The sequence below is a fragment of the Copidosoma floridanum genome, unplaced genomic scaffold, assembly GCF_036245765.1.
Source record: "Copidosoma floridanum isolate Cflo_tuat_1 unplaced genomic scaffold, Cflo_Japanese_pri ptg000034l, whole genome shotgun sequence".
NCBI classification, from domain to species: domain Eukaryota; kingdom Metazoa; phylum Arthropoda; class Insecta; order Hymenoptera; family Encyrtidae; genus Copidosoma; species Copidosoma floridanum.
In genome coordinates this window covers 330,930-355,801 of record NW_028321911.1, presented here as the reverse complement: position 1 = coordinate 355,801, position 24,872 = coordinate 330,930, and the positions used below count along the sequence as shown (strand labels likewise).

General features: G+C 31.5%; 1 protein-coding gene across 1 annotated transcript in view; it reads right to left on the bottom strand.

Annotated features, from left to right (window-relative positions):
• Window positions 1–24,872, bottom strand: part of Nf1 (neurofibromin 1) — a 394,222-nt gene that overhangs the window by 91,404 nt on the left and 277,946 nt on the right. The window contains exons 15-21 of the mRNA XM_089597624.1: window positions 22,800–22,991; window positions 22,098–22,721; window positions 21,514–22,031; window positions 20,859–21,393; window positions 20,415–20,796; window positions 14,611–15,016; window positions 14,419–14,534 (exon numbers count right to left, since the gene is read on the bottom strand). Coding sequence (XP_089453750.1) covers window positions 14,419–14,534; window positions 14,611–15,016; window positions 20,415–20,796; window positions 20,859–21,393; window positions 21,514–22,031; window positions 22,098–22,721; window positions 22,800–22,991 — 2,773 coding nt within the window. The remainder of the gene's footprint in view (window positions 1–14,418; window positions 14,535–14,610; window positions 15,017–20,414; window positions 20,797–20,858; window positions 21,394–21,513; window positions 22,032–22,097; window positions 22,722–22,799; window positions 22,992–24,872) is intronic.

Here is a 24,872-nt window from a genome sequence, read left to right as displayed (position 1 = left end):
GGTTGCCAATATCCTAAATATTACATCAGAAAAGAGGTTTTAAAAATCAAGCGTTGAAAAAAAAAATGATAAAGTTTAGTTAAAGTTTAGTTTTACTTTGTTATTGTTATAAGTTAGGAATTAGTTCATTAACTATTCTCATCACCTTAAAAAATATGTCAGTTGTGAATATCGTTAATAATATAGATTAGACTCCTTAAAAGGTCAGTTGACAAAAGAAATAATATTGGTGCATTGGTTGTACTAAAAGTGAATCACTTAGGAGTAACGTTTTATAACCGTAAACTAGTTTTTTATTGAAATAATATGATTTTAAGAATCATTATTATTCATTTTAAACACAATGAATTTTTTTTAAATTTATTCCATAGATCTCATTATTTTTTAGTTGTTACTAATCATTATCCTTTAAATAAGCACCAGTGGTCCTATGTTCTTACTACGTAAGAACTTTTCGGCATTGTGATAATGAATTAAAAAACCACTTTGTTTTGCCATAAATAAATGGGTTTTCTGAAATAAAACAAGATTTGTTACATTTTAATGTGTTTTATAGTACTATTTGGAAGTAATTTTTTTGTGATGTTTCATTGTCATGTTTAAAAAAATATATACTAGAGAATAACTTTTTATAGAAAGTCTGACCCAAAGTCATGTTGTTAAGTTCTTATTACAACGAATTAATAGCTAAAATACATAACTGCCAGTCGCCAATATCTGTTATAACGCATTAGTAAACAGATTTAACGGTCGTTAGAGATCCACACATAACAAGAAAAATTGACTATTTTTTAATAAGTTGTTTTTCAGTATTTTGAGTACTTATCTTATTGGATAAAACCTAAAAAAAATTTTGATAATCTTCGACTGAAATCTCACTCAATACCCTTTTATTATCTGCAGTTTGCAGGCTGCCACGCTTACCACTCAGTTGTTGGAGTCCTCTGTAGATGTAGTAGTTAATGACCATTAACGTTTAGTTTCAGTCTGTTATTGTTAAAAGTAGTGAATTACTATATTTAATATACTTATTATCCTAAACAATATGTCGCGTCGGTCGCCATTATCATTAACGATACTAGAGATGAGAATATCGTACTAAAAGACAATTAAATATTAAAAAAATAAACAAAAGCCATGTTTTAATGTTTTTATTACTTGAATAAGCCGCAAAAATACATAACAGGTGGTTGCCAATATCCCGAATATCACATCAGAAAAAAAGTTTTAACATTCAAACGTTAAAAAAAAATGATAGAGTTTAGCTAAGGTTAAGTTTGACTTTGTTATGGTGGAAAGTTAGAAATTATTTCATTCAATGTACTTATCACCTTTGAAAATATGTCAGTCATCAATATCGTTGATGACATTAATTAGACTTTTAAAAACGACAGTTGACAAAAGTAATATTATTGGTGCATTAGTAGTATTAAAAGTAAATCACAAAGGAGAAATGTTTTAAAACTGTAAACTAGTTTTCAATCAAAATAAAATAATTTTGAGAATTATTATTATTTATTTTAAACACAATGAATTTTTTTTAAGTGTATTCGAAGGGTCTTTTTATTTTTCAGTTGATACAGATCATTATCCGTCAAATAAGCACCAGTGATCACATGTTCTTTATACGTAAGAACTTCTTAGCATCATAAAATAAATATAAAAAGTTACTTTGTTTAGCCATAAATGAAAGAGTTATCAGATATATAACAAGATTTGTTACATTTTAATGTGTTTCATAGTACTATTAAAAAATAATTTTTTCGTAAACTTTTATTGTAATGTTTAAAAAAATATATACTAAAGGATGACGTTCCATGGAAAGACTGACCAAAAGTCATGTTGTTAAGTTTTTATTACACCAAACGATCCGCTAAAAAACATAACAGGCGGTTGCCAATATCAGGAATAGCGCATTAGGACACAGATTTAACGGTCGTATAGGATCCACACATTACGAGAAAAATTGACTATTTTTTATAAAAATTGAATAAGTTGATTTTTAGCATCTTGAGTACTTATCTTATCAGATGGAACCTAAAAGGAATCTCAATAATCTTTGACAAAAATCTCACTTACGACACTAAAATTGTCTGTGGTTTAAAGGCTGTCACGCTTACTACTTAGCTGTTTGACTGCTCTGTAGATGTAGTAGATAATGACTATTAAGGTTTTGTTTGAGTCTGTTACTGTTTAAAATAGTGAATTACTTTATTTAATATACTTGTTATCTTAAAAAATATGTCGCGTCGGTCGCCATTATCGTTAACGATACTAGAGATGACAATATCGTACTTAAAGACAATTCATTATCAAAAAAATAAACAAAAGTCATGTTTTAATGTTTCTATTACTCGAATAAGCCGCAAAAATACATAAAAGGTGGTTGCCAATATTTCGAATATGGCATCAGAGAGGAAGTTTTAACAATTAAACGTTGAAAAGAAAAATGATTAAGTTTAGCTCAGGTTTAGTTTTACTTCGTTATTGTGGAAAGTTAGAAATTAGTTTATTTAATATTCTTATTACCTTTAAAAATATATCAGACAAACAATATTGCTGATGACATTGATTAGACTTTTAAAAAAGACAGTTAACGAAAGTAATAACATGGGCGCAATAGTTATATTGAAAGTAAATCACTAAGAAGAAACGTTTTATAACTGTAAAATAGTTTTCAATTAAAATAAAATAATTTTGAGCATTATAATTATTTATTTTAAACACAATAAATTTTTTTTAAGTGTATTTGATGGGTCTCTTAATTTTTTCAGTTGTTACTGATCAATATCCTTCAAATAAGCACCAGTGGTCCTATTTTCTTAATACGTAAGAAATTTTTGGCATTGTGATAATGAATTAAAAAACCACTTTGTTTTGCCATGAATAGATGAATTTTCTGACATTTAACAAGATTTGTTACATTTTAATGTGTTTTATAGTACTATTTCGAAATAATTTTTTTGTAAACTTTTATTGTGATGTTTAAAAAAATATATACTAAAGGATAACTTTTTATAGAAAAAATGACTGAAAGTCATGTTGTTAAGTTCTTATTACACCGAATAAACCACTAAAATACATACCAGCCGGATGCCAATATCAGTGATAACGCATTAAGAAACAGATTTAACGGTCGTAGAAGATCCACACATTTCAAAAAAAATTAACTTTTTTTTATGAAAATTAAGTAAGATGTTTTTAAGCATCTTAAGTACTTATCTTATCGGATGGAACCTAAAAAAATCTGAATAATCTTTGACTGAAATTTTAATTACGACCCTTAAATTATAGATGTGATAGTTGATAACCATTAGGGTTTAGTTTAAGTCCGTTGTTGTTTAAAGTAGTGAATTACTTTATTGAATGATCTCATTATCTCCAAAAATGTGTCGCGTCGGTTGCCATTATCGTTAACGAAACTAGAGATGACAATAACGTACAAAAACACAATTGATTATCAAATAAATAAACAAAAGTCATGTTCTAATGTTCCTTTTCTCGAATAAGCCACAAAAATACATAACAGGTGGTTGCCAATATCCTAAATATTACATCAGAAAAGAGGTTTTAAAAATCAAGCGTTGTAAAAAAAATTAAAAAGTTTAGTTAAAGTTTAGTTTTACTTTGTTATTGTTATAAGTTAGGAATTAGTTCATTAACTATTTTTATCACCTTAAAATTATGTCAGTCGCCAATATCGTTAATGATATTAATAAGACTTCTTAAATAGACAGTTGACAAATGAAATATTATTAGTGCATTAGTTGTACTAAAAGTGAATTACTTAGAAGTAACGTTTTATAACAGTAAACTAGTTTTCTATTAAATTAATATAATTTCAGGAATCCCTATTATTCATTTTAAACACAATGATATTATTTTAAGTGTATTTAATAGGGCTCTTAATTTTTTAGTTGTTACTGATCATTATCCGTCTAATAAGTACCAGTGGTCACATGTTCTTAATACGTAAGAACTTCTTGGCATCATAATATTAATATAAAAAATTACTTTGTTTTGCCATAAATAGATGAGTTATCAGATATTGAACAAGATTTGTTACATTTTAGTGTGTTTCCTAGTACTATTAAAAAATAATTTTTTTGTAAATTTTTATTGTAATGTTTAAAAAAATATATACTAAAGGATATCTTTTCATAGAAAAGTGACCAAGAGTTATGATGTTAGGTTCTTATTACACCAAATAAACCACTTTAATACATAACAGGTGGTCGCCAATATCGGTAATAACGCATTAGGAAACAAATTTAACGGTCGTAAAAGATCCACACATTACGAGAAAGATTAACTATTTCTTATAAAAATTAAATAAGTTGTTTTTCAGCATCTTGAGTACTTATCTTACTGGATGAAGCCTAAAAAAAATCTGAATAATCTTCGACTGGAGTCTTACTTATGACCCTTGAATTATCTGCCGTTTAAAGGCTGTCACGCTTACCACTCAGCTGTTGAAGTGCTCTGTAGATGTGATAGTTGATAACCATTAGGGTTTAGTTTAAGTCCGTTGTTGTTTAAAGTAGTGAATTGTTTTATTGAATGATCTTATTATCTCCAAAAATATGTCGCGTCGGTTGCCATTATCGTTAACGATACTAGAGATGACAATTACGTACTGAAAGACAATGATTTATTGAATAAAAAATTAAAAGTCATGTTTTAATGTTACTTTTACTTGAATAAGCTGCAAAAATACATAACAGGGGGTTGCCAATATCCTAAATATTACATCAGAAAAAAGTTTTAAACAATCAAACGTTTAAAAGAAAATTAATAAAGTTCAGCTAAGTTTTAGTTTGACTGAGTTATTGTGACAAGTAAGGAATTATTTTATTTAATATTCTTATCACCTTTATAAGTATGTCAGTCGCCAATATCGTTAATAACATTGATTAGACTTTTTATATAGACAGTTAACAAATGTAATATCATTGGTACATCAGTTGTATTAAAAATACGACCCATTATATATTTGCGGTTTAGGGGCTGCCACGCTTACCACTCAGCTGTTCAAGTTATCTGTAGATGTAGTAGTTATTAACCATTAAGGTTCATTTAAGTTCGTTATTGTTACAAGTAGTGATTTACTTAATTTAATATACTTTTAATCTTTAAAAATATGTCGCGTCTGTTGCCATTATCGTAAATGATACTAGAGATGACAATATCGTACGATAAGACAATTTGTTATTAAAAAAATAAACAAACGTCATAGTTTAATGTTACTTTTATTTGAATCAGCCACAGAAATACATAATAGAGGGTTGCCAATATCCTGAATATTACATCAGAAAAAACATTTAAACAATCAAACGTTTAAAAGAAAAATGATAAAGTTTCGCTAAGGTTTAGTTTGACTTCGTTATTTTCAAAAGTTAGAAATTATTTTATTTAATATACTTGTCACCTTTAAAGATATGTCAGTTGCCAATATCGTTAATGACATTGATTAGACTTTTTTAATAGACAGTTGACGAAAGAAATATTATTGATGCATTAGTTGTACTAAAAGTAAATCACTGAATAGTAATGTTTTATAACTGTAAACTAGTTTTCTATCAAAATAATATAATTTTAAGAATCACTATTATTTATTTTTAACACAATGAAATTTTTTTTATGGTATTTGATAGTTTTTTTAATTTTTCAGTTGATACTAATTATTATCCTTAAAATAAGCACCAGTGGTCCTGTGTTCTTTATACGTAAGAACTTCTTGGCATCGGAATAATGAATTAAAAAATCACTTTGTTTAGCCATAAATAAATGGGTTTTAAAACATTAAACAAGATTTGTTACATTTTGATATGTTTTACAGTACTATTTGTAAGTTCTTTTTTTGTGAATTTTTATTGTTATGTTTGAAAATATATATACTAGAGAATGACTTTTTATAGAAAGATTGACGAAAAGTCATGTTGTTAACTTCTCATTACACCGAATAAAAGGCCAAAATACATAATAACCGGTTGCCAATATCTGTTATAACGCTTTAGGAAACAGACTTAACGTTTGTACAAGATCAACACATAACAAAAAAAATTGACTATTTCTTAATAAGTTGTTCTTTAGTATTTTGAGTACTTATCTTATCAGATGAAACATAAAAAAAAATTCAATAATATTTGACTGAAATCTCACTAAATACCTTTTTATTATCTGCAGTTTGGAGGCTGCCATGCTTACCACTTAGTTGTTGCAGTGCTCTGTAGATGTAGTAGTTAATTACCATTAACGTTCAGTTTAAGTCTGTTATTGTTTAAAGTAGTGAATTACTTTATTTAATATACTTATTATCTTGAAAAATATGTCGCGTCAGTCGCCATTATCGTTAATGATACTAGAGATGACAATATCGTACTAAAAGACAAATAATTATTAAAAAAATAATTAGAAGTCATGTTTTAATGTTCCTGTTACTCGAAAAAGCCGCAAAAAAACATAACAGGTGGTCTCAAATATCCCGAATATCGCATCAAAAAAAAGATTTTACAATCAAACGTTTAAAAGTAGAATAATAAAGTTTAAGTAAGGTTTAGTTTTACTTCGTTATTGTGAAAAGTTAGGAAATATTTTATTTAATATTCTTATCACCTTTAAAAATATGTCAGTCGCCAATATCGTTAAAAACATTGATTAGACTTTTTTAATAGACAGTTGACAAAAGTAATATTATTGGTGCATTAGTTTTATTAAAAGTATATCACTAAGGAGTAACGTTTTATAACCGAAATTTTGTTTTCATTAAAAATGAAATAATTTTAAGAATTATTATCATTTATTTCAAACACAATAAATTTTTTTCAAGTGGATTTGATAGGTCTTTTTATTTTTTAGTTGTTACTGACCATTATCTTTTAAATTAGCACCAGTGGTCACATGTTCTTAATACGTAAAAACTTTTTGGCATTATAATATTGAAATAAAAATTCACTTTGTTTTGCCATAAATGAATGAGGTATTAGATATTACACAAGATTTGTTACATTTTAATGTGTTTTATAGTTCTATTAAAAAATAATTTTCTTGTCAACTTTTATTGTAATGTTTAAAAAAATATATACTAGAGGATAACTTTTAATAGACATTTACTATTCTAAACAAAATATTGTTAGACAAAAAATGTTTGAAAAGAAAAAAAACTTTAAGTGTCACTAAAATTTTTTTTGCTTTTTAACTAAAAGACATGTAGAATTTATATAGACTTCTAATAAATTTGATTATAAATTATTCGTCCGCACATAGTTAAACGTACTTCTTGCGAAAAAACACAGTAGTTCAATTTTAGATTCTCGATGCATGATTTCTTTTGTGATTATGACTTCTAGCTAATTAGTCACTTTAAAATTATAATTATATATTAAATATTTTTTTAAGGACAGTAAAGCAACAAATCAAAAAATAATTGGTATATAAGTGCAAATGACTTATTTCCCTTAAAAAATTTAGTATGATTTAAACAGTTTTGATTTAATGCTAAAAATACGCGCAAACTTATTAAACTAATAAAAATGCAAGTAGATTCAATGTACTTGTGTTTTAAAGATGCGTCACGTATTGGTTTTTTATCTAGATTGCAATTTGACACTTTTTTTTGAACACGTATTTGTTTAAAAAGACGTTTCTATGATAAAATTCTATTATATAAAATCAATTTTAAAAAAACAGGAATACTTTCAAATGGTTGCGATTTTAATTTTCAGGTCAGTACAAAAAATTGTTAAAGATGGTGTTACCTTATTAATTAAGTAGTAAAAATATTATCTTGCTGTGTTTGATATAAGATGACTGGTAAAATAATTTAATGTGCATTTAAAATCTGCAATAGTAAAAATAAGACGTTTAATAAATTAAAAACGTACTTACCTTAAAAGTAATAAAATTATGTCCACAAATTGATTTTTATTCATACAAGGTTATTTCTAACAATAACCTCATCAAGAGTAATGCACTTCAGAAGAAAATTTACAAATAAATACATTACCTTACTTTAAATTCAGAAATTCGTATACCTAAACATCACTCGCTGTTCTTACTGAAGTAAACATTGAAAGAGAGAAGGAACTGTCACAAGTTCGCATCTCTAAAATAATTTTGTTGTAACAAAACCCTAAAATGCATAAGTCAATTTGAAGATAATCTTTAAAATCCTGCATTGATGTTTGAGGAGAATCCTTAAAAGACTGTTATAGTACCGAAGAATTTTAAGGATAATCTTCAAAATACCGAAAAATCCTCAAAATACGGCTGTGATACCGTAAAAAAGCCTCAAAATACCGTTAAAGTATATATATATATATACACATACATACATATTAAATCTAAAAAAAGAAAAAAACTGAATATAAAAAAATTTGTAATACATTTAATAATGACAATTTAAATTAAATTTTAAATAGTTCTCTAAATGAGAATAATGATTTATTATTTAATCCTGCGTTTTATGGTGAAATAAGTTATAAGTGTATGTATTGTTCAGCAATGTTTTGGCCAGATGAAGGAAAAAAGTCAACGTGTTGTCGTAAGGATGAAGTTCATCTTAGTCTGTTGAGCATATATAATTTAGAATTGAAAGAACTTTCACCTCACATTAAATGTTTTAGGATACTTAGGATACAAAAAAAATGGAAAATAAAGGTTCGACTTGTTCACATGTGTAGGAAAGTTTCCATTTTTTTTTGTGTAGGTAAATCAAAGCATTTACATGATTTATCTTCTGATTTTAAAATTTGGTCTATATGTAAAAGAGCTAAATTATCTTCATCATCAGGCAAATCTTCCGAAAAAATTCTTTGTATTTATTCCATATTTTAACACCTTAAATGTTTTATGAAATTTAAAACCAAGCAAAAAATTTTCTTAGTTCATATGGAAACATAACTGCAAAGGCTTATTTAAGAATTTCATCTATTTTTTCATCATTGACAATTAAACTCATTGCAATTGCAGTATCTTAGAAAGTTTCATATGTTTTTCTTTTATATGTTCTAATATCGTTGAACGATGTCAAACTAGTTACTTTATTTAATACAAGTTAAAAAAAAATCTTTCACGATTTTTTAGAGATACAATGTTTAATCTACTTATGAAAGTATTTTTATTACATTTTTTCTTCATTGCCAAATTTTCAATTTATTATTAAAAATGCAGTATTCTGGAATATTCACATACTTTATGAATTTTGCAAAGTTATCATGTTTATTTAATTTGAACTAAGCTGTTAACTGTGTTTCGTAGTTTTCTATAACAGTTTCAATATTATTTTTTTTAAATACAAGTTTTTGTTTGTTGTCAAGGTGAACAGCTAAATTTACAGCTGTATGACTTCTACCACAAATTGGAAATTCTTGCAATCTCCAAGCTGCTTCCATTGGACCTACGTATCTAGCATCTACGTAACTATTAATTTTATCAAATGTTTCTTTGTCATGTTCTTTTAATTTTTAAATTTTGATGTATGCTCTGTCACTACCTTTATGTATGTAGTCAGTCATAAATATATTTTATGCTTTGAAAAGATGCACATTCTGCAGAATTCGACGTTGATATAACATTTATATTTTATCAACAAAAATTTATTCCACGGTACAACCATTGATTCATCTACTAAATTTTCATCTTTTCTCCAAAGTTTGTAAATATATTGTTTAAAAGTATTATTTTTCTTCTATATTCAGACTAACCCTTCGTTTAAAATGAAGTTACGTTTCTACAAGATTTTGGAAAATTTTTCGTACATTTTTTATCAATCATACGAGGACTTTGTTCTGTATGAGGTCCATGAAGCATGCGTTTAATCACTAATTTTGTAAGTTTTGTATTACCAGAAGGAATTTCAGCTGAAATAATTGCATTAATTTGTTCAGGCGTAATGATTTTTTTATTAGGATGCAAAGTTATTAAAATGTGTGCATGAGATAGACCACGTTTTTCCGATTCGATGGTATAAACGTATTCTGATACTTTACCGAATGTATTGTTTTTAATGATGTCATCCGAAACTGACAATTTCAAGTGAAATAGTTTAATGAATATGTTTGAAATATTATTTGGTGTCATATTTTTAGAAAATTTTGATAAAATTAACTTTAATTCTTTCCATTGAGGATTACATATTACTGTTACAAATAAATCTAGTCTATCACATTTTCTCATTATAGACATTGCATCTTAATAATATTTCTGCATATTTATATAGTTGACTATTTTTAAGTTTTTTATTAAGATCAGAATATAATGTGTTTTGAGCAACATAATTTTGTCCTTGAATTTTAATATTATATATACCTTTTCCTTTTTGTTCTATTTTTCTACTTATCAAAAATGCAAAACTGAACACATTATTGTAGTACCTGATAAGTATCCTAAAACTTTTAATGTGAAGTGAAAGTTCTTTCAATTCTAAATTATATTTGCTCATCAGACTAAGATGAACTTTTTCCTTACGACAACACGTTGACTTTTTTCCTTCATCTGGCCAAAACATTGCTGAACAATACATACACTTATAACTTATTTCACCATAAACGCAGGATTAAATAATAAATCATTATTCTCATTTAGAGAACTATTTAAAATTTGATTTAAATTGTCATTATTAAATGTATTATAAATTTTTTTAAATTCAGTTTTTTTCTTTTTTTAGATTTAATATGTATGTATATGTATGTATGTATATATGTATATAAGATTCCATTGTCTGAATTCACAGTTCCTGAGAATTAAATATTCAATTTCAAATCATTTGAACAATCACTAAAATATAACACGGTCATAGAATTTTGAACAAGTGTAATGTGTAGATTTATTATATCCACAAAACTTTGTATTTCAATTAACGTACCATAAGTTCCTGAGTTAATCATTATTTCAAAGTAATTTCTAGAATTTTTTACATTTTTGAAATATTTATTCCCAACATTGAAATCGACATATAAGTTGCATTGTTCCACGACATTTTTAACTATCATCAATTTTGTTTTAGAATGAAAATAGTCTTATCATACAAAAAAAAAATGTTTAATAATCCATTCCCATCTGTTTGATACAAACTATATAATTGTTTCATTATGGATACGATTATTTCATTTATTTCAGAATGTTGATGAAAGTGTTTTTTGAAGAAAAATAATATGATGAGCAAATTTCATAATATTTTATTGAGTATGTCAATAAAAATATAATATGTACGTAAAATTTTCAAATATTTATTTTTGATCTTGATAAGGAATACTGAAATAAATTAATTTTTACATTTGTCGTTTTTCAATATTCCAAAAGAATGCAATAAAAGTAATACAAATGAATTTCCAGTATTTCAAGATTTACGAAAATAAATTTTCAACTTTTTACGCCAGGGCTTGGCGCGCGAAGCGCGAAGGAGACCGAAGCTACACTAGTATACATATATATATATATATGTATACACAGTTCTATAGTTCCAGTCCCCAACCAAGGCGCACCCAAAAAAGTTCTCACTTTAAAAAGCTCCGACATTAGCTCATTACGACTACAAAAAAAAAAATTTCTTTTTTTTAATTAATACTTATATGCGTAGTGTATTTAATTGATAGTTTTATGAAGTCCTTGAAGGCTTTTATAGCTATATAATATTACATTATTAAATTACAATTGGTTGAGAACTGTGGGTTGGATGTTAAAACTAATTCTTAATCCTAAGTCAGTGTCGTAAATTAGATTCCGGAAAAGACCATCAGAAAAAATCCGAGTACCCCAACCGGGTATCGAAACCATGACCCTTTTGGGCTGTGTTGTATCAATGGCTAGCATGCTAACCAACTGAGCCAAGGACGAGCTCCTACAAAAAATAATATCGTTCAAGCAGACGAATCTGGATTTGACCTGGGAGCGGCTCTCATGCAAGAGGGAGAGGATAAAGTTGGCAAAATAATCGTTTACGCCTAAAAAACTCTGACACCTTGCGAGCAGAGATACAATCAAATCGAAAAAGAGGCTCTTCTAGCATCAACATTTGCACTAGAGCGTTTCAAAGAGTACGTATGCGACATAAGCGTGACGCTTGAAACCAAGTCATTAGTAACTTACGAGCGACCACACTCTTGTTAGACAGAGTCAAAAATGAACAAAACTAGGACCCCGTTTGTTAAAAACTTAAAAAAATACTGCGTCTCCACGTGGCCAACAAAGAAGAACAAGACTCCCCATCAATGTTATTTCGTACTACGAAGGCGAAGACAATTTTTCAGTTTGCAATGAACTTCTATAACACAATGTCAGATTAGTAATCCCACCACTCGTGAAATTAGAGGTTTTGACGAAAATCCATGTACACCGTTTTAAATAAATGTATACTGTTCTTTTTATTTAATATTTAAATTTTGTAATACATATTGATTTGCATACAACTAATGCACATAATTATTATATTCTTTTAACGTTATCTAAGATATTTTTTTAATGATCTTTAGCTGTAATACGTGGTTGTTTGCTTTAAATAAAAAGAGGAAGATATCGTGTGATCGCAACTCTACAGGGGGTCAAGGGGCAGTGTGGCAGATGGGCTGCCATTTTTAGAACTCTACACAGAAATTATATACAGGGTGACCCAATTTAATCTATGGATCCAAATATCTCTTTACGTTGAAATACCAAAAAAAAATAAGTATAAAAATTGTTTGATACTTATGGGGTCATTACATGCTGCTATTAGTTTTGACCTTGAAACTTTTTTTCTAGGTTATTTAGAGGTTAAGTCACCTTTTTAATGGGGACCCCTATTTTTTATTGCATAATCGTATTCTACGTTCAAAACTACTAATGACAAGGTAGTTACAAAATTTTTTAACTAATGAGACCCTTATAAAAAACCAACATTAACCCATTTTTACCGAAACATCATAATTAAACGCCTTAAAATTCGCTAACCCTTTTTCTAAAACTTAAGTCTTTAAATCTGTAATCCTACGTTCTTTAAACAATTTTTACCAATTAGGCCCTTATCAGAGATCCGCATTAAAACTTTTTTAGGCTTTAATCATGCAATAATCAACATTTAAATAGTGACTTTTCCTTTTGTCACTCATACTTATGAAAATCATAGACATGAGATTTCGAGCTCGTGTTTGATTGATTAGGTTTGTGTGCTATTTTGTCCTGAATATGGCAGAGCTATTCAGGAGAAGCTCCCGCATATGCCACACTGTCCCTTGACCCTCTGTTTTTTTTTTTTTTTTTTTTTTCTTCTATTTTTTTATATATTATAGTACTTTACGTCTGGCTTTTTTGTAGAGGCACTACTTAGGGCACTCAGCACTTGTGATAAGGAAGGAATTGGGATGGAAATGGAAGAGGGGAGGGCCCTAACAACTGCTCCACATTCGCCCATGATGATTGTCACGTGGATCAGGAAAACCCCTCCCGTTCACGATGTCGATGAGACAGAGAAACAGTCAATCGATCTACAAAGCGAACAGCAAAGGCGAGACTAGAACGGTCACCCATCTATGTACTGACCGTGCCAAACACTGCCTAACCTCTATGATCGACGGTACTGCTACTCTACCGCTGAGCAATCATGTCGGTATTTGACCCTCTGTACTGGATTTTGTGAGGTAGCGCCACCGTGCGGCAATAGTCACCATACGAGCTTAGAGCTCACACTGGATTAAATGGTAGAGCGCTTGCCTTCCGTCTGGAGGGCTCGCGTTTAAGACCGCGCTCTGTCACTTTTTTGCGAATACCTCTGTGGTTTTTTTCATAAGTCTCAAACGCTGTTGACCTCCTCGTCAGTACGGTGTAATACTATCGTGCCATCTGAGAGTAAGGGAAACGATGCCTGGCTCTGTGGTGTAATGCATACCGTACCATCAGAGTAGTAAGAATCAACGGTGCCTCTAATTATTAGTTCTCGAGTATACAGATTTTAAAACACCTAATAAATAGATTTAATATGGCGTACCGATGTCACAGTAAGTGACACAAGGCCGACCATAAAGATAAAGACATACGAGCTCAGCAGAGTCAGTCAAGTCTGGCCAAGTTCGCTCCGTTCTACGGGGCGCAGACTTACGTTCACTCAGGTCTTCCGCCAAGTACGCTTTCATACGAGCATGCCTTATTTCCCCCATCCCAGTTAACACAACAAACAGTTTCTAAAAGTTTCATAAAAATCTGTTCACAAACGTTTTAAGCTCGAATCTTCTCAACCTAGTACACACTGCCCTAGTAGCACATTGTAAGTTCAAGTTTTGGGAAGCAGACCCATGCACTTTTTACGCAATTTTTACGCACTTGCGTAATAAGTGTATGGGTCTGCTTCCCAAAACTTACAATGTGCTACTAGGGTGCCCAATGTCAAATGATATGTATCATTGATTATTGTTTTATTACAGCAGTTTAAAAAAATTATCATCTCACCAGAGGGGGACCATGATTATTTGAACTGCCTATACTTCCAAATTCTTCGATGCTCACGCTATGCAAATGCCGAAGGGGACATTTTTTTCTTACTTCATCAGATACTGGTATCAGAGCTGAAAGTAAAATATTTAATGCTGTTTCAAAACGTTTCATCAAAATTTGAAGTTAAAAACAATTTATAATACTTACCAGCAAGATATGCCACATTCTGGGGTGTAACTTGAAACTGGTCCCTCTTGTTACTAGATTTAGCAACGATGTGTAATAGCATGTTAAGAACGCGCGCATTACGCGTGACTGTAGTTGGGTTCGGATGCCAGTAACCTTTGAGCAAATAGCCGACCAATGCGAAATGGAAATTCGATCTGAAGGAAAGGCCAAGCTTGGTATCAAGCCAGTTAAACTGGTTTTCAAGAGGCTCGCGTATCTCCATAATAACTTGTTCAAGGCTTAGATCCTTATGAAACTGATCGAATGAGTCCAATATTTGCAGATTTTGCTCAAGTAGTGCTAAACCTGAGGAGTAAAGTGATGCATTTTCCATTTGAAGCATAGACAGGGCAACCCAGAATAAGTACCGGTGCATGGATGATTTCTAAAACATTATAAAATGCTTTGGTATAAGTATCGAGCTCGTTTTTAATGAGACATAGGTAAAATATAATATCTCATAAGGACTTCCGTTGTGGACACGTAGGAGAGTGGACGTGTAAAAGTGAGCTCCTGAATGAAGCAATAAATAAAAGAAAGAGCAAGGGTAGATAGCTATAATAAAGTCTTTAAAAAGTGGTGAAATACATGAGGACATAATAAACAGTGACAAAAAGTGAAAAAGAAAGTGAAACAGGAGGATTATAAAGGATTGAAAAACAGGTAGGACAGAGAACGCGAGAGGCGAACAAGACGCCGATGCAAGTCGCAAAAGAATAGTGCAATCGGGTGAACAAAGGAAAAAGTTGTATACGAAGGAAAAGGGAGAAAGAAAGAAGTGATAATAATTAAAGAAAAGTGATCAGTGAATAGTGAAAAAGTGGGCAAACAGGGGTATAGAAAAAAGTGAGGTTAGGAAACCCGGTAAGAAGGAAGGGCACGGGCAGGAAAAGGTGATTTCTTTTTATCGGTTACCGACAGAGAAAGTAGAGACAGTAGATAAAGAAGTTTTTGACAACCTGGTTACTGGCAGTAGATAAAAAGAATTCCTGAATTACCGGAATTGACAGAGTCGGTAAGGAAGATATCTGTAGAGTCGGTAAAATTTTGAAAATGACAGGAAAAAACGCAAATATTAACACGAGGAGTAATACAAACACAATTCTAAAAATCAAAGAACAATCCACCCTGAATTTCCAGAGAGAAAAAGAAAAAAAGGATGAAAGTCAGGATGTTAAAGAACAAAATGATAAGATGAGTAGGATAGAAAAGAGATTAGATAGTATGTTTGAATTGATGGAAAGATTAGAAAAAAGAGAAGAAGAATGGAGAGAGGAAAGAAGCAGGTGGTTAAAAGAAAGACTAGAGTGGATAGAAGAGAAGAAAGCTATTGAAGAAAGGATCAACAGATTAGAATGGGAATTAGAAAAAAATGAAAGGGAGAAGAGAAGACAGAACATTGTCATTAAAGGTGCAATTATAGAAAAAGAAAATATAAAAAAGAAGGTGGAAGAGTTTGTGGAACAGAAAATCAATGTCAATGTAAAAGTGAAAAATGCTACTGAAATAGTGGTAAAGAAAGGAAAAAGTGATATGAAAATGGTAGTAGTAGAATTGGAAAGCAAGGAAATGAAAGATAGTATCATGATGAACAAGAAGAAGCTTGAAAAAGGAATATATATTGAAAATGATTTGACACGAAAAGAAAGAGAAATACAAAGATTGATATTAGATAAATCAAAGGAACAAAGAAACGAAGGAAAAACCACAAAAATTGGCTATATGAAATTGATGATTGATGATAAGTGGTATAGATACAACGAATGGAAGGGAAATTTCCTAGAAGAAAGAAGAAGGATACAGGGGAAGATAACAGGAAGATCGCAAGAATGAAGAGGACAAGAAGGGAATGAGGAGAGGGAGCTGGAGGAGGAGAAAAAAAAAAGTGTAAATATATGCGTTTGGAACATAGCAGGAGTGTTAAATAAGGACGTGGAAGTATGGGAATATTTAAATAATTTTGATATTATAATGTTAGTAGAAACATGGTTAGAGAAAAATAAATGGGAAGATATAGAAAGTAAGATGTCGAAAAAGTATGAATGGAAATTTGTTGCAGCAAAAAGAGAACATAAAAAAGGTAGAGCGAAAGGAGGAATAATTACAGGAATTAATAAGAAGTTAGAAATTAAAAATTACGAGGAATTGAGTGGTAACATAGTAAAACAAGAAATTAAATATGGCGAACAAGAGTGGACATTTGTAGGAGTATATTGCCAAGACGTGGCAAAGACAATGGAAATTATAAAAGAAAAAATAGGAACGCAGGAAAAAGGTGGTATTATACTGGCAGGAGATTGGAATGCGAGGACTGGCAGGGAAGGTGGATGGGTCAGTGAGATGGAGATTGGAAGCAAGGAAGTCAGTAACAGGAAATCAAAAGATGAAACAATCAACGAGGAAGGAAGAAGGTTAATTAAGGAAATAACAGAAGAAGGATGGGGTATAGTTAACGGACAAAAAGGAGAAGAAGGAAACTACACGTACATTGGCAGCAGAGGTGAGTCAGTAATAGATTATGTTATAAGTAATCAAGAAGCGTTAGATCAGATAAGAGAATTAAAAATAGGACAAAGAACAGAGTCAGATCACATGCCATTAGAAATATACTTAGAAAATGAAATAGAGATCGTAGAAGATAGGGGAAAGGAAGAAAAGGAAATTTCAAGAAGAGAATGGACGCAAGAATTGATAGACCAATACCAGGAGAGGTGCGAAGGATGGAATTGGAAAGAGATACAAGTAGAAAGAAGTTGGGAAGAAATAAAAGAAGCAATAGAAGCAGCAGTACCAAAAACTAAAAAACAGTCTAAGGTATGGAGGTTGGGAGAAAGAAAGTGGTATGACAAAGAATGGAAAGCAAAAAAGAAGGAGCTGAGAAAAATAATGAAGCTATGGAGAAAAAAGAAAGTGGATAGAAACTATCTAATTAACAAAAAGAGAGAGTATAGAAATTGGTGCGAGGCGAAAAGAAAAAGGTATGAAATAACGGAGGAAAGAAATATAAAGGTCGCAAAATCAGAAAGGGAAATTTGGAATTATATAAATAGATATAGAAAGAAGAAAGCAGGCGTTAATAATAAGACAGAAATTGAAGAATGGAGAAGGCATTTTATGAGGAAACTAGGCGGTAAGGATGAAAAAGCTATGATGATAGAAAAGGTAGAAGAAGAGAATGCAAGAATAGAAAAAAGTACACAGGACCAAGAAGAATTAAGCAAAGAAGAGTTCAAGAGGTTAATAAATAGGTTAAAACCGAGGAAGGCACCAGGAGATGACAAACTAGAAAACGAAATATGGAAATACATGCCAAAAGAGGTGGATGCAGCGCTATGGAAATTGATGAAGAAAGTATGGGAAGAAGGAAGGATTCCAGTACAATGGAGAAGAGGAGTGATATGCACAATTTATAAAGGAGGTGATAAAGAAGAGCTGGATAATTTCAGAGGGGTAACTTTGACATGCACGGCATATAAAATATACGCGAGTATGTTAAATGAATTATTAAAAAAAGAGATTGAACAAAAATTAGCAGAAAGTCAATTTGGATTCAGAGAAGGAAGAGGAGTGATGGAAGCAATTTATACACTGAAGCACATAGTGGAAGACAAATTAAGTAAACCAAAAGGAAAAATATTCGCATGCTTCATTGATCTAAAAGAGGCATTTGACAGAGTAGATAGAACGGTTTTAAAGGAAAGATTGCAAGATATGGAGGTGAGTAAAATATTGATAAGTAGAATTATGGATATATACAAAGAAACTATAAATATAGTGAAGGTAGGAGATAAAATATCAGATGAATTTTGGACAGAGAGAGGAGTAAGGCAAGGGTGTCCATTGAGCCCAACATTATTTAATGTGTACCTAGCGGATCTAGAAGAGGAAATGAGAAAAGGGCAAGTAGGAGGATGCAGAATAGGAAATGAAAAAATATGGAGTTTATCCTACGCTGATGACATAGTTTTAATAGCAGACAGAGAAGAAGAGCTAAAAGATATGTTAAAAAGGTTCAAAAAGTACATTGAGAAAAAGAAAATGATTTTGAGCGAAAGAAAAACAAAAATTTTAGTATTCGAAAAAAGAGCAAGGAAAGATAGAGTATGGAAATGGGGAGAAAATGAACTAGAAGAAGTGACAGAAATTAGATATCTGGGATATATTTTACAAAAAAATGGTAGTAATGAAAGGCATTTGGAAGAAAGGAAGAGAAAGGCTATAATGGCGATGAAAAGCGCTTGGAGTATAGGTGAGAGGATATTTAAGTATAGTTACCAAAGAAGGAAGAAGTTATTTGTGGCATTAGTGGAGAGTATAGCGTTATTCGGAGCAGAAGTATGGGGCTGGGAAGAAGATGAGAGATTGGAAAGTATACAAAGAAAATATATTAAGTGGTTATTGGGATTAGACAGGAATACACCAAATTATTTAGTTGAAGAAGAATGTAAATTGGAAAGCATGAAAATGAAGGCGCTAAGAAGAGCAATAAAATTTGAAGAAAAGATTAGGGACTCAAAAATTAAATTAGCAAAAGAAGGCATAAGAGAAAAAGATAAAGATAAAGAAAGAGAAAACATAGGAAGAGTAGCAAAAAAGAGAATGGAAATATTAAAGGAAGAAGAAGTAACAGAAACAAGATACATGAGAGGGACAGAATTCAAAGAGCAAGTAAGATTTAAGATAATAGAGAGTATAAGAAGAAAGGAAAAAGAAAAAAGATTAGAAAAGATAAAAAACTCAAGATATAATAAGATATACAAGGACATAATAACAGAGGATGAACCAGAATATCTGAAGATGGAAATACCAATAAAAGATAGAAAATTAATGGCAAGATTTAGATGTGGTAATGAATGTAAAAGCAGAGAACATTGGAAGGAAGAAGAAGAAAGGAAATGTAGATTATGCAAGGAAGAGGAGGAAAATCATACACACATACTGAAGAGATGCGAAAAAACAAGGAGCGAAAAAGTAATAGAAGATATACTTGATAAGAGCGCAAAGGAAATAGAAATATTGAGAAGAGTAGTTAGGAAAAGAAAAGAAGGGGAGAGTTCCTGAGAGTGTCAAGAGAAATAGGATGAAGAAATCAAGAAGGAAGAAGGGAAGGATATGAGAAGAGAGAAGAGCGAAGAGAAAGGATCAAGAAAAACAGTGTTAAGTGTAAAGTGAAGTGTAAATATACTTTCAAAAAGACTGTAGTATTTAAGATTTAATTTATTTAATTGCAGTGGCTATATGGACAGTATATTTTTTTTTTGTTTTTTAAAGTTTCTAATTTTATATGAAAGAAAAAGTGACTAATTGTTTCAGTATTATTAATAGATTTCATTTTATTTCATTTCTAGTTAAATTTAAACATAAATATTAATATGAATTTTAAATTAGTAGCAAATTATCTTTAAAAAGTTTTAGGTTCATAATATTATCTAAAAGTAAAAGTGACTAATTATTTCAGTATTATTAATAGATTTCATTTTATTTCATTTGTAGTTAAATTTGAATATAAATATTAATATGAATTTCAAATTAGATTTAAATTATCTTTGAAAAGTTTTTTTTTTTTTTTTTAAATTTATTATATGTTTTTGTTTACTTACTAATAAGAATAGGTTATGTAACTTGAAAATCATGAATGAAAATGTAAAACATATGTAAAAGGAATGTGCAAAGATAACGATAAGAAATGTAACGGAAGTCCTCCAAACCCGAAAGGGACGGAGTATGAAATAAATAAATAAATAAATAAATAATATCTCATAATTTAAAATTTCAAAATCCACCTTGTCCAGTATAGGCTCAAGTCTAGTGAAACAAATGACGATAGCCTCAAGCAACATGATATCAAAACGGTCAAGAGCATTAACAAACTCATTTAGTAGCAGCCTGACATCTTCGTCCTTTGCAATCTTACTAATGCAACCAAAGACGATAAGTGCACGCGGTTTGAGCGCCCGATTGTGCGAAAAGGCAAAGTTCTTAGCAAGATCGGTCCATTCGTCTAACCACCTCAAGCTTCGCATGTCGCGAATGCACGCCTCCGTGACTTCGAGCATGGTATCAGTGACTATTTCGAGATTTGTCAGCAAAAACTTATCATAGTCTTGACTAATTTCGATCCGTTCGCTATCGAACCAAGACTCTTGCACATTATGGTGGTTGGATCTGTAACGACGTCCGATAAGTGAATAAATATGACGCATGGGTAAAAAAACATAGCCGCAAACCTGAAAGCGTTTACTGTCGCAGACTTGACATTACTAATTCCAAATAGCTTAAGAAACTTGGGCAGCGAAAACCCGTCTAAGCTCATCTTGAGCACCTTATATGTTTCCTCGGAGAAGGACGGCAAAGAGCAGGTGCAAAGCGAGTGAATAACGTTAATGACGAGACCGTAGACCGAAGCTCGCATGGTCAGGCTTCCGGAGCAGACCAGCAGAGTGACTATGTGAAAGAGTTTAGGCAGATGCTTGCCGACATTAAGGCAGTTATTGAACGATAGCATGACGAGGTGGCGTACATGAATAGCGATTTCTGGCCACTTGGCATTTTGCTCAAGCTGCGTCGTTGGGGTCGTCGCGGTGCTTTTGATGACTTTCTCGAGAAGTTTTATCGCTCGGTCGGACACGTGCTCGACGTTGCTTGATGCTAAGGCTACTGTTGTGTTAGCCATCACCTCAACCATAGGCGAGTTGATGCCGTAACGCAAACTCCTTTGGATCAAGTTCTTGAGCACTGGATCGATCAGCTCCGTGAGCTTGCCTACAAAGGTGCAAGTTCAGGTACATATATGTACATGTATATTAGTTAACTGTTACGTCTACTATGAAATTTTTTAGAATTTAATGATATAAAGTATTTATTTAATTTTTTTAAACCAACCAATGGTGCTCCAGATCTTTGTCTCTATGCTGGGTAATATGTCGACCTCTTCAATGGTCAAAGTGATGAGCTTCTCTAGTATCAAATTAACTTGCTTTTGACGTCCTCCCGACTCTTCACTGGGCTTGTACAAACGAGCGAGGTTATTTAACCAGGGTGTCATATACTCAAGGCAGAGGTGTTTCAGTTCAGTACAGGAGACACGGAAGCCCTGGATGCACTCCTCCAGGAACTGGAGGGTGAGGTGCGAGTCTTTGGCAGCGAGAATCTCGCTTACTCGTTTGATAAAGACTGTATTGTTTGAGGGTATACAAAGACCCGATGTGATATGTAGCTGCTGATTTATTTTTAGATTGAAAGTGGCAGTAAGAGCACATAATAGGTTGTAAGCCGCTGAGCGAACGTTCGGGTTCGAGCTGCCCAGATTTAAAAGGGCCATGTTAAGCAGGGTGCCTGGTACGTCTTTTGGTCGGATTTTCGGGTGCACTCGCACTGCTTCGGGCTGCGAAAGCTCCCACCTCCGAATATAAGATAATCAACAGGGTAAAGTTACGATGTATAATCTAATAAATGTATATTATTACCTGTTACGGATGTGCATAACCGCCTGAATAATGGATTCACATTCATTATGTATAAAATTTAGCGACTCGTCGCTCTTTGTAAGCGTAAACTGATTGTCATCAACGACCATGACTCTATCGATTTCAGAGACGTAATACACGTCATTGACGTACACCAATTGGCCCAAGATCTTCGTCTTCTCGGTGACTTGTACGGTACTAGGTCCAACCTTGATCGTCACCTTTGTATCTCGATTCGCGAGTTTCAAAGCATTCGTGAAAATCGTGAGATCATTGTTGAGAGTTACAGTAGCACCAGGCAGTCGTTGCTGATCTTTTTCAATAAACTCCTCAAATTTTTTGGTATCGTTAACAAAGTGCACTTTGTCTCCGAGATTCTTGCCGAGACCATGAAACTTTATAAAGTCACGAGCAAAGCTGTTACAGTTGTAGAAGTACACACCCACGAGGTTGCGTTTGAGACCTACGTCTATTTTCAGCCACTTTTCCATGTATTCGAAACGAAAGCGGTTCTGAGGGCTGACGTGAGTGAGATCCACTACTAGCTCAAATGGCAAGTCCCAACATGACTGTAGGGTTATCATCACATGCAAGTAGAGTAGATTGATGTTCATATCAGCGGCTCTGAAGTGAGTGAAAAATTAACATAGCGTATTAAATTTTTTATTTATTGTTCTTATATTTGGCATGCCAGCGACTCACTTATATCTCCGGGCAATGTAGTAAAAAACTGGGTACTTTTTTTTGCTGATTCCACTTTCGTAAAAAATATTTATTTGCTTAAGGCTTTTATATTGCTCCATTTCGCGTGGGTCAAGTTTTTTTACAGCTTCTTCAATGTTTTTGAAAAATTTGTCACTTTTAATCCATGCCATGTTGTTTGGAAAAAGTAAACTGGAAACATACAGTGAGATTGGATAATGTTTTGTATTGCTTTAAAAATTATTGGTATGCCATTGAGTGCAAAAATACATTTTGGCATTATACGTTTCTAATAATAAATTTCGAGTTTTATAACAAATTTTAATTTTGTAATGCTCTGTCATAATAATAATTTTCCTCTGTTTTCATTTTTCTTGGTTGTTTACTATGTCTTAATATAAAATTTATGAGCTCAATCCATCAAGTACTATGAAAAGCCTTTTAAATAAGAATATTGCTACAATAAAAGTATCAAAAGCTTTTTAGGATTAGGGTGAGATTACATGGAGTCTGGCAGTCTGAAGAATGGCAGACTCCATTTAATCTCACCCTTAATCTAGTAACAATCGTGAATTCGTGAATAAGAAACTTATTTTAAAAATTTTTTTAAGTACAACGCACGGCTCGTAAATTAATGTGAATTAAGATGATCACAGTAGGAAAATTTTAATTTAAGGAAAATGAAGGAAATTTAAAATAATTTTGAAGGTGTTTCTTTATTTTACTGTCCAATATCTTTCATTATTTTTTACCGTCTAATAAAAATATTTTCATTTTTACTCTCAACTAAACTGGAACACTGTGATTTTTCCCGTTCAAACTAGATTTTTGCCACAAGATCTTCACCCAAAATTGTACATGATGAAGATTATTATAGACATATGCAATTTAAAATTTATTGACAAGTATACTTAAGAACAAACGTTAATTCGCAATAGATTTCAGAATTCATGTATAAAATGTATCAATATATATTATGTTGAACGTATTTAGATGGGTCGTACTTATATGGGTCACGTTACGAAAACTGCAATATTCTATAAAGACTATGTTTGAAAACAATGGATTATATTATTTCAAGTCGAAACTTTTTTAGGACGGCTTCTGATACCTACACATTGATTTTTTAAATTTTTTTTACCATGTGCTATCTAAAAATTTGAGGTGTTTAGCACCTTTTTTGATAGTTTAAAACAACAAAAAATTTTCTTTTCAAGTATGAGATGTTTTATATATGAAGCCTAGTTTTCACACTTTTAGATGGCGCGCGACAAATGATTTAATTTGGCCAAGTGATTAATTTCCAGGGACTAGGAATTAATCGTTTTTATTTGTATTCCGGAGATTACTTACGAAAATACTGTTACTATTTTCTATACTCAAATTTTAATGTGGCTATTTGTAGTGTGGTCACAAATACAGAGCGTGTTTTCCGGTAAAATAAGCGGCCTTTACCGTAAGGCCACGGTTACATGTGGGGCGGAAATAGCCAGCGGAAAGAGAAAAGAGTTCCCCCCACCACCATTTTAGTAAGTGACGCGTTCCACACTCGCTGGGGAAAAATGTCCATCGTGCACATGGAGCGGAATAGAAAAAGCGCGTCAGGGTGACATTACCACAACAGCAGCCAAAAAAAGGTACAGCTTTTTAGCGGAAAACATTCGATGTTATACATTTGATGTAATTCATCATTACTTCCCGTATGATTCATTACAATAGAAACATCACTATCACAGCTATGATCATGCTCAGATATTTTAAACCAGTAATAATAATCAAAGAATAAAGTTATATCATTATTTAGTCAGCTTCCGCCATTACGTTCAGCTTTGTTACGCTCCATGGACATTTTTCCCAGCGGGAGCAGAACGCGTAACTCATTACAATGGTGGTAAGGGACTCTTTCCTCTGTGATGTTCCGCTGGCTTTTCCGCTCCATGGAACCACTGCCCAACACCCTTAATATCAGATGAATTTGAAAATTACTGAATTTATGGCTACTGTGTATAATAAGATTAGTGGAGCAGATGTGACAAACAAAATTTCATTGAAAAATTTCCACTTGTGGCTTTA